The 11,933-nt window shown below is 41.3% G+C and overlaps 1 protein-coding gene across 1 annotated transcript; it reads left to right on the plus strand.

The window, feature by feature from the left end:
• Positions 1-5,431: 5,431 nt before the first annotated feature.
• Positions 5,432-6,321, plus strand: LOC121368703 (galanin receptor type 3-like). Its single transcript, XM_041493443.1, has 2 exons — positions 5,432-5,963; positions 6,308-6,321. Exons 1-2 carry the CDS (start codon positions 5,432-5,434, stop codon positions 6,319-6,321), a joined length of 546 nt encoding a protein of 181 aa, XP_041349377.1.
• Positions 6,322-11,933: the final 5,612 nt, after the last annotated feature.

Genomic DNA, 11,933 nt, shown 5'->3' on the forward strand with positions numbered 1-11,933 from the left:
GAGCTGTATCTAGATACAAATAACGGGGAGTGGGTGCTGGTGGTACATAAAGAACCATGTGTAAGTAATATAGGGTTTGAAGCTCTTCCAGAGCTGTATCTAGATACAAATAACGGGGAGTGGGTGCTGGTGGTACATAAAGAACCATGTGTAAGTAATATAGGGTTTGAAGCTCTTCCAGGGCTGTATCTAGATACAAATAACGGGGAGTGGGTGCTGGTGGTACATAAAGAACCATGGGTAAGTAATATAGGGTTTGAAGCTCTTCCAGGGCTGTATCTAGATACAAATAACGGGAGTGGGGGGAGTGCTGGTGGTACATAAAGAACCATGGGTAAGTAATATAGGGTTTGAAGCTCTTCCAGGGTATCTAGATACAAATAACGGGGAGTGGGTGCTGGTGGTACATAAAGAACCATGGGTAAGTAATATAGGGTTTGAAGCTCTTCCAGGGCTGTATCTAGATACAAATAACGGGGAGTGGGTGCTGGTGGTACATAAAGAACCATGGGTAAGTAATATAGGGTTTGAAGCTCTTCCAGGGCTGTATCTAGATACAAATAACGGGGAGTGGGTGCTGGTGGTACATAAAGAACCATGGGTAAGTAATATAGGGTTTGAAGCTCTTCCAGGGCTGTATCTAGATACAAATAACGGGGAGTGGGTGCTGGTGGTACATAAAGAACCATGGGTAAGTAATATAGGGTTTGAAGCTCTTCCAGGGCTGTATCTAGATACAAATAACGTTTGGGAGTGGGTGGGTGCTGGTGGTACATAAAGAACCATGTGTAAGTAATATAGGGTTTGAAGCTCTTCCAGGGCTGTATCTAGATACAAATAACGGGGAGTGGGTGCTGGTGGTACATAAAGAACCATGGGTAAGTAATATAGGGTTTGAAGCTCTTCCAGGGCTGTATCTAGATACAAATAACGGGGAGTGGGTGCTGGTGGTACATAAAGAACCATGTGTAAGTAATATAGGGTTTGAAGCTCTTCCAGGGCTGTATCTAGATACAAATAACGGGGAGTGGGTGCTGGTGGTACATAAAGAACCATGTGTAAGTAATATAGGGTTTGAAGCTCTTCCAGGGCTGTATCTAGATACAAATAACGGGGAGTGGGTGCTGGTGGTACATAAAGAACCATGGGTAAGTAATATAGGGTTTGAAGCTCTTCCAGAGCTGTATCTAGATACAAATAACGGGGAGTGGGTGCTGGTGGTACATAAAGAACCATGGGTAAGTAATATAGGGTTTGAAGCTCTTCCAGGGCTGTATCTAGATACAAATAACGGGGAGTGGGTGCTGGTGGTACATAAAGAACCATGGTAATATAGTAAGTAATATAGGGTTTGAAGCTCTTCCAGGGCTGTATCTAGATACAAATAACTGGGAGTGGGTGCTGGTGGTACATAAAGAACCATGGGTAAGTAATATAGGGTTTGAAGCTCTTCCAGGGCTGTATATACAAATAACGTGGAGTGGATGCTGGTGGTACATAAAGAACCATGGGTAAGTAATATAGGGTTTGAAGCTCTTCCAGGGCTGTATCTAGATACAAATAACTGGGAGTGGGTGCTGGTGGTACATAAAGAACCATGGGTAAGTAATATAGGGTTTGAAGCTCTTCCAGGGCTGTATCTAGATACAAATAACGGGGAGTGGGTGCTGGTGGTACATAAAGAACCATGTGTAAGTAATATAGGGTTTGAAGCTCTTCCAGGGCTGTATCTAGATACAAATAACGGGGAGTGGGTGCTGGTGGTACATAAAGAACCATGGGTAAGTAATATAGGGTTTGAAGCTCTTCCAGGGCTGTATCTAGATACAAATAACGGGGAGTGGGTGCTGGTGCAATATATATTAGGAGTGTGTTTTTTTCTCCTGTACTTCCACTTGGTGAAGGCTTTAAAAAAAATTCGTGTCTATCACGCAATGATCTTATACGTGTTGTTATATTTTGTTTCTCTGAAATAAAATTAAACATGATACTAGTATTTTTTTTTTTTCATGTATTATTTGTTTTTAATATGTGTGTATTTTATAATGGTATAATTATTATAGATATACATACATTCAAGCCCACATAGGGCCCCACACAGGCAAATAGCTCGTGCAAACTGAGTTGATGGTGCAAAATAATAACCAAGTGATTTTTTAGGATATGTGCGTGCAATAATGAACATTATATTTAATTTGAAATTAATAATATGAGTAAACATGTATTGATCTATACAATAAACAAATCAATATAAAAATGTGAACACAACCCAGACGCAAGTAGGCGCACACGTGCGGTTTTAGACGGATGCGGCAGGAGACGGATGCGTTTGTGCGTCTAACATCAAACATGTTTGATATTTGAAAAATCGACGCAGCGCTAAAAAAACGCAACGCAGAGGGTGTCGCACACGATGTGTTTTTACTGCGTTCGTACGGATGCGTTTTTTAACGCAAGACGCGTGCGTTAAAAAACGCTCGTCTGCGCCGGGCATAAGTAACATAGGTTCTTCTCCGGCTAGAAGGGTGGGACGTTTCCCTGTGGTAAAGCGCTCGTCTGCGCCGGGCATAAGTAACATATGGTCTTCTCCGGCTAGAAGGGTGGGACGTTTCCCTGTGGTAAAACGCTCGTCTGCGCCGGGCATAAGTAACATATGGTCTTCTCCGGCTAGAAGGGTGGGACATTTCCCTGTGGTAAAGCGCTCGTCTGATTCGCGATCGATTTAGCGGCTCAGGTTTCCTTTCTCATCATCTGTGTGGTCCTTAACTATATGTCCGACTCCATATATACGTAATTTAAAATGTGTATGGTAAATAAAACATTCCTTTCTTCGGACACTTCCTTCTCGACATTTTTACACTAAAAGGGGGGGGGGGGGGCAATTATGCAATTATTCGTAATATCAGATATAATCTAGTGGGGAAGCTTTTGTCAACCCTCTGCCCAATGTTTGCCATAACATTGTTATAGGTTATGTGTCTCTCCCAGACGTTTACCATGGTGTTTCTGAAATATTGTCTCGCAAAATCATTAGTGTGTCAAGTAAAGTGTCGGCAACTTTATAGATTATCGTGGCCTTTATCTTTCATTGTATTTTCCACGAGAAAAACGTTCCCAGCTTACAGTGAACTAATATATACACGAATAAACTTAATTTGTTTTACTAATAGAATGGAATAGATGTTTAACGACACCCCAGCACGAAAAATACATCGTCTATTGTATGCTAAACTATGGTAAATGCAAACATTAAGTACTGTTCTATAAACACTTTAAAGTATATCTTTGCATAAACATTAGACCTTTGTTAAGTATGATGTCATGTCATTGTGCTAAACAAGATCCATGGTGTCAATGTGTAATGAAATGAGATATCATTGTTCTAACATTTCGCATCGTCGAATAACTTATAAACTTAATATGGTCACAAAAACTAAAATAACCTTCACTTAACGAAGGCAAACATTTCTGCCATTTTTACGGGCATTTACTTCGTTTAGCAAAATACCTGTCCCCTCCCCCAAGTATAAAATTACGGGAAAAAAACACATACGTTTTTGCTAACTATACGATGGTACAAAACCGTTCAAAATGTTGAATATTACTTTAAAGCCTTTTGTTTCAAAATAAATGTCACAAAAAAAATCTCAATCGATTTTGTTGTTTTCAAATATATACATGTTTGTTGTGGTATTTTTAGCAAAAGCAACTTACTGCAGATTGGTCTGCAATACAGCATAAACAGTCGACCATGTTTCATTTAACATTTAAAGGTCATGAGTAATTAAAACTGTTTCCATTTTCAGGAAACTCCCGCCCTTGTAAGAGTCGTTTTGTTACATAAATCAATAACACATCTATAGATACGGTTTTGTACAATATATCAAATGAAAATAAAGGTATATTTGTTTTACGACACCCCCGCACATGTTAAACCACGGCTATTTGCTGTCTAACAAAGGCTACTTATTTTTACACCTTGGAGACCGACAGAGAAAGATAAAGAAACACAGAGAAAAAGAGAGAGAGAGAGAGAGAGAGAGAGAGAGAGAGAGAGAGAGAGAGAGAGAGAGAGAGAGAGAGAGAGAGAGAGAGAGATGGGGAGAAGAAAACGGAAGGGGAATGGAAACCCGCCTTCCACACAAGCTACACCTTCTGAAGAGCAGCAAGGAGTCTTTTATATACACTTTCCCCTAAACAGGAGAGTATGAGGAATGAGCTTTTTAAGAAATAAAGATATATGATCTCGTATGAAATCTAAATGATTTCATTTATTGAAAGGGGGGGGGGGGGGGGGACGTAGCCCAGTGGTAAAGCGTTTGCTTGATGCGCGGTCGGTCTAGGATCGATCTCCGTCGGGCTATTTCTCGTTCCAGTCAGTGCTCCACAACTGGTGTAACAAAGCCGTGGTATGTACTATCCTGTCTGTGGGATGGTGCATATAAAAGATCCCTTGCTGCTAATCGAAAAAGAGTAGCCCATGAAATGGCCACATCGGGTTTCCTCTCTCAATATCTGTGTGGTCCTTAACCATATGCCTGACGCCATATAACCGTAAATAAAATGTGTTGAGTGCGTCGTTAAATAAAACATTTCCTTCCTTCCTTATTGAAACACTGAATTGACCATCGATGTTATTTTGTGACGGGCGGATTTTCTAAGATTCCGTGTTATGTTCAAGAACTTATCCTGATTTTTAGCTCCTATTGTATATTAATCACAAGCCTTCTTAACGATTAAAACCGCATGTTACTTCTGTCCCCCCCCCCCCCCCCCCCCCCCCCCCATAATATCAATATGTGCAATCGAATGTGGTTTGGTCGTCATAAAGTTTGCAATACCTCAAATTAGATTCTTACCTCCAATAATTTCATACATATTAAACATATGCACATAAATACGGCCTAAAACAGCAGGGTATATTGATATTCTAAACAAGAAAAAAAGGTTTTTTTTAACGACACCACTGGAGCACATTGATTAATTAATCATCGGCTATTACATGTCAAACATTTGGTAATTCTGACTCGTAGTCATTAGCGGAAGACCGCTACATTTTTTTTCTAATACAACAAGGGATCTTTTATATGCACTTTCCTACAGACAGGAAAGCACACACCACGGCCTTTGTCCAGTTGTGGTGCACTGGTTGGAACGTGGTTCGATCCTGTGACGCAAACACCTCAAGCGAGCAATTAACCGACTGAGTTAAATCCTGCCCTGTAAACAAGAAGTGCGATCAATATGTAATTATAATAGCTAAGAGAATCATCAAGTCGCAAATCAATTAAAATAGCTACACAGTTAGGAATGTTTCTTTAAAATAATTATATCTTTTTTATTCGTTTTGCAGCAGGATAACATGATGCTAAAACTATCTGGAGCAGAGTAACGGTTACTGGAATCGAAGCGTAAAGAGCATTGGTTCATAATGGACGTGCATTCGGCGAGTTCCAATGTGACGTATACAAAATACACGAGCGCGCCCGTGATTGCGGCAGTGTCGGTGTTTTCCTTGGTTGGAACTGTTGGCAATGGATTAGTGCTGTACGTGTTTGGGTGCCGCTTTCCTAAATCGCCTTTCAACATGCTAGTCACCTGTCTGGCCTTGTTCGACCTGCTTGCCTGTCTCATCTTCATGCCGATAGACGTCATCTTCATGTCGTGTCCGAGTCTTCTACAGTTCAGGTTGCAGCTCTGCCAGTTCGGCTACGTCGTCATGGACGTCTCCATCGCCGCCACCAGTGTCTTACTTTGCGAGATCGCCTACACTCGCTTCAGAATGATCTCCTGCCCGCTCAAGAAGCAGGTCACTATGCGACATGCGAATCGCGTTGTTGGCCTGGCAACGGCTCTGGGCGTTCTGATGGGTCTCGTGTCGTTCTTCTCAGCGATCGTGGTCGACATCCCCATGGACAGCGGGTTTGTGCTCGTCGACTGCGGCGTAGGCTCCAACCACTACGGTAATATATACGTCGCCTACTACGTCCTACTGCTGTCCTTAATAACCGTGGTTGTGGCCTTCATTTCTGTTTTCTATATTCAAATCGCTCGATCGTTAACGCATCGCACAGCTGCTATTTCTGGACGTAACAATGGAATAATGAAATCAACGACTGAAATGCTGGAACTAAGCGTCAGTGAACACTCCAGTACATTCTTAATACAGGAAGCAAGGCGCCGGAAGGAGTCAGTGCGCAGGTCCAGAACGATCAACACAGTTATGATGATGTTTACCGTTACCTTTTGTTTTACACTATCTTATTCACCCTATTTGATGATTCTGTCTATTTGTTTTGTCTTTCAGACCACCTCCTGTGACAATATGGCATCTTACTCTTTTGTCTTTCGATCTGTATATATAAGTAATGTTGCCAATTTCGTTATCTATGGCTGTTTTTCAGCCGAATTTCGTAGAGAAATATTATTGTTGACATAGTTAACAACCACTGGATGTGTAATTTAAAAAGGTTCCTAAAAACTAAAAGCACCAGGCGAAAATAAGTTAAAGAAGAAAGTGAACGGTATGTTTGTTTGACGACACATTCAGTTAGCTGCTATTAGGTATCTAAAATAACGTCAATTGCGACATTTGGTCTGCACCATGAAACCTTTTGATACAGAGCAGTGACGTAGGAAGGTGCCAAAACGTGCGCACACACACACACACATATATATAAACCATCGCTGTTCCTACTGGATCAAGAAAAGTGTGTGTGTGTGGGGTGGGGTGGGGGGGGGGGGGCACATGCCCCCTTACCACACCAACCCCCTCCGTGCTTCCTACGCCAGTGCAGAGATCACGTGTATAAATGAAACATACAGCATTCGACGTATTGAAGTTGCAGCCTCGCCTCTCCACAATGTAACACCATTTAGCGATAATAAAACACACAGCTAGTTTTATGAAACGTGTGGAGTCGTTATGTGCTGTTAGACCGGCCTCGGTGGCGTCGTGGCAGGTCATCAGTCTACAGGTTGGTAGGTACTGGGTTCGGATCCCAGTCAAGGCATGGGATTTTTAATCCAGATACTGACTCCAAACCCTGAATGAGTGCTCCGCAAGGCTCAATGGGTAGGTGTAAACCACTTGCACCGACCAGTGATCCATAACTGGTTCAACAAAGGCCATGGTTTGTGCTATCCTGCCTGTGGGAAGCGCAAATAAAAGATCCCTTGCTGCTAATCGGAAGAGTAGCCCATGTAATGGCGACAGCGGGTTTCCTCTCAAAATCTGTGTGGTCCTTAACCATATGTCTGACGCCATATAACCGTAAATAAAATGTGTTGAGTGCGTCATTAAATAAAACACTTCTTTCTTTTATGTGCTGTTATTGTCAACCGTCTCATACAAGTCGGTCGCCGTCTTCTACTACTGTGTAGTGTAAAACAGTGGTGTAGCGCCACGCTTCCGAGTGACACATTGTGACTGACGTAGACAGGTCACGAAGGCTGTAGGAGATCACAGAACGGAGTGCAGCCTCACACTAATTAATGAGGATGATCTTTTCTAAATACTGTTAGATAATAAAGGGACATTTATAATGGGCGAGTTCAGGTGTGTTCGGTCGCACTCAGTGGGCTGAATCCTCACCCCCGTCCCAACCAGTACCAAACGGCTGGTATATGGGAGGAGCCTAGATGTGTCGCGGTAGTACGTTTCCCCACTTTTTTCATGGAACAAATGATACGTCTATGGAAAAGTGCCAATAAACGAACCCTCACTGCTTTATCGTTAGGAGAAACGTGACGGCGGCGGGTTTTTGTTCTTTTTGTGTCTAAAGAACAAATGTCGAAATGACGTTAGACACCAAACAACCATAGTTTATAATGTGCGGAGGTGTTTGAAAACCAAAAACAATTTCCTTTCCGTTGTACAGTATAGAGCCTACGACTTGCATAACGTCATATGTACTGTAACACACGACACACCTGCTTCACGGAAACACGACCTCTTGTGATAATTAGGGATGGGACGATTCATTTATATTATTTTTGATTCGATTTTCGATATTTGGTCCACGGTTCGATGTATTCACGATATTTTTCATACAAACATTTTAAATTTAACATTATTTTAAGAGCAAGAAACTTAATTTTGTAAAACAATTGTAAATATAAAACTATACCTCGACTAGAAAACAAAAATACCATGTTCCGATAAATGGAAATTAGCTATGTTGAATCATTTTAATATAACGGAAATTGGGCGGCATTTAATCATTCTTGAAGTTAACACGGGTTTATTTTTGTTCAGTCTTCGTTACTGGGACAAAACATACTTAAAAGTTTATTCTATCGGCGGATTCCTTATAGAGGTCAGTCCCTATTTTGGGAGGTCACAATTGTTACGGTCCAGGTCCCCGTTCTACGAAGAACCAGCCTCGGTGGCGTCGTGGTTAGGCCATCGGTCAACAGGCTGGTAGGTACTGGGTTCGGATTCCAGTCGAGGCATGGGATTTATAATCCAGATACCGACTCCAAACCCTGAGTGAGTGCTCCGCAAGGCTCAATGGGTAGATGTAAACCACTTGCACCGACCAGTGATCCATAACTGGTTCAACAAAGGTCATGGTTTGTGCTATCCTGCCTGTGGGAAGCGCAAATAAAAGATCACTTGCTGCTAATCGGAAAGAGTAGCCCATGAAGTGGCGACAGCGGGTTTCTCTCAAAATCTGTGTGGTCTTTAACCATATGTCTGACGCCATATAACCGTAAATAAAAAAAGTTGAGTACGTCGTTAAATAATTAAAAAAAACATTTCTTTCTTTCTTTTGTTCCACGAAGCGATCTTAGCCCTAAGATTACATTAAGCGCATAGCTACCCGGTCTGGCTGAACTCGGCTATGGAAACGCTGATACATATATATATATATATATATATATATATATATATATATATATATATATATCATTAAAAAAAAATTCAAAATCAAAATAAATTGGAAAATAGTGGGCCTAAAACAGCGATTTTCGTGAATCGCGATTAATCGTCTCATCCATACTGATAATCGTCCAAGTGGAAAATTCCGGCAACTTAATGAAATCTTTCTGGCAGAGACTTAATTATAACTCCGTGTTCAGCCTCAGGTAAAAGAAATAAACAATTCATCATGGAATACGAACCAAAGATGTTTTTGTCACCATGCTGACAAGACATTGATCAAGGATGTCCCGACTCATTAACGTTATACACCCGGAATTCCTGTCGTACCTGATAGTGTCACGAGTCATTGACCAGTGTTCCAGGATATTGGTAAGGAAGACCGCGCTAGAGAACTGGAGAAAAGCTTGTCATCCGAGGTTAGGTATAAGCATTTAGATCAGTGCTTTTACTGACGCAAGTGTTCCCTTTTATTAACTGCGCTAACGCGTCACCAATAAATCTATTTTTACCAATCTAATTAAAATTAGCTCCACTATTACATGTGGATCTAAAGACAGCCAGTTGGAGCTCATGTCCACCAATCAAAACCTTACTTGCAGAATCCTGCCAGTGATTTAAAAATAATTTGAAAACATTCCGAATTATCCTGAGGGTATACGATATGTTTCGTGTGAATTACGAATGCCTTAAAACATGTTTTATTTTATAAAATAAATAATTTGTAATGTAAAACTGAAGACTGATTTAGGGTTTTTTTAATGTTATAAATAAATAAATAATTTTTAATGTAAAATTGAAGACTGATAACCCACCCCGTACGTATTGGTATGGTTCGCTGTACTGCGGCCACTAAAATAGACTCGCCCGATATTTTTAGAATTTGTATGCTCCCAAATAACGTTATAAAAGGCGAAGTGTGATTGGTCAATATTTAAATTATTATTTACAGACGAAATGTTACCTGGACATTGGGGACTACGCAGTGTTGTTAGTTTTCAATCACTGGCAGGATTCTGCAAGTAAGGTTTTGATTGGTGGACATGAGCTCCAACTGGCTGTCTTTAGATCCACATGTAATAGTGGAGCTAATTTTAATTAGATTGTATTTTTACTTAAACTGTTTTTATTTATTTATTTTTGAAACAATCTATTAATTTGTTTTATTTATAAGAATTATTATTGCAAACTATCTTACAAAACAACAAATGATTCCTAACACTGAAAAATAAGTATTTGTTTTTAATTCCCTAATGATTTAATTGTAACTTTCTTTTCGTGCTACTACTACCACCACCACTACTACTACTACTACTACTACTACTACTACTACTACTACTACTACTACTACTACTACTACTACTACTAATAATAATAATAATAACAATAATAATAATGGTAGGCAATAATATACAATTTTGAATTACATGGGAACGATGAACTAACTTGACATTGTAAAATCTAGTTTTTAAAATATTGAGTCTTATGATTTTTATTTACTGCTATTGAAAGTGTACATCGTAATAAGAGACCTGCAGGAATCAAGGAGAGCACTGAAGCAAGGGGTTGGGGGTTGACGACAATGTAATAAGCAGGCAAACCAAGGGTCCTGGCGCACTTTTGCCCATAGGATTATCATAGGGAATGTGTAACCCTCCGGATGGTACCCTCCCAACGTTCAGGGAAAACCTGAATCTAAAAATAGAACCAACATAGTAACCCTCCTTGAGCGGGATGGTCTACTTAGCCATCCCTCCTTATCCCGCGTGACACCCCCCCCCCCCCCCCCCCCCCCCCCCCGATTCCATTATGCTACCTAATCTATATCCCCCCACACATGTTACATAGAGTTAGGGAATACCTCCTTATCCCGGTAGTAAATGGCATTCATTCTGCCACGGCAAACGTGGAGTGCTGTTAGGTGATGATAACTGATCCCGCCCCACACCATGACACTCCCTCCACCCCATCAATCCGTCTGGACAAGGCAGTATTTGTGGTAACGTTCTCCTTGCCTACGCCACTCCTGCAACCGACCATCAGCATTCTTTAAATGGAAACGGGATTTGTCAGAGAATAGCACACCATGCCAACGTTGTAAGCTCCAATGACGATACCTTGCTGCCAAACGTCGGCGCTAATTTCGATGTCGATCAGTCAGGATAGGTCCAACATATGGTCGATGAGCACGTAGCCCAGCAGACCGAAGACGGCGATGCACAGTGTCTGAGCTGATAACCCCTCGTCGACCGTGAACAGTTGGTGCAGTCCTGGCAGCTGGCAGCGTTCGATCAGGAATATGGAGGTGAACAATATGGCGATCTTGTCGTAACACGTCGTTGGCCTGGACCTGGACGGTCCGTGGTTGTACCTGTCTGCTGGTATCTCCTGTGGAGTCTAGTGATTGTTGAATGGTGGCGTCCAAACCGCTGTGCGATGACTTTACTCGAAATGCCGACTAGAAGCATGTCTAAGGCACGTTCACATTCCTCAGCTGTCAACCTTGCCATCACTTGTTTAACATTCCCTCAAAGACTACTTCATAAATGAAAGGGACTTTTGAAGACCATCTTTTATAGCCCCAATCAGCATGATTTGCACATTCAATTTATGTTTTTCATGCTATGCATGCACTATGTTGTGTTTTGGTGTTGTGTTTCATGGAGTGTTCATGCGATCGTTTTCTTCGTCGTCATGCATGGTCTATAAATGTAGTACGGTACTTATTCATTGATATTTTTAATGCTGATATACGCGTCATTCGCATTTGTTATCATCAACTGATGGTGTGTTTTCAATGCTGTTCTGTATAGTTTTCACTGTAAAGCATTCTGGGTAATCCCCTAATGGTCATAGGCCGGGCTGGTCACCCCCATCGTCCGAGAGATATCATTTATCATCAAATGAAGACAATCCCGGCTTGTTGAGTTGGATGTTGAACAACTGGTGGCTGTAGTAGCTCCTGATATGTGGATATGTCGGTTCAACAGACATTGCTTATAGTGTTCGTGCCCCGTGGTCTTTTTTTTATGACGCTTTTCTTTATTAC

The sequence above is a fragment of the Gigantopelta aegis genome, chromosome 3, assembly GCF_016097555.1.
Source record: "Gigantopelta aegis isolate Gae_Host chromosome 3, Gae_host_genome, whole genome shotgun sequence".
Classification (NCBI taxonomy): domain Eukaryota; kingdom Metazoa; phylum Mollusca; class Gastropoda; order Neomphalida; family Peltospiridae; genus Gigantopelta; species Gigantopelta aegis.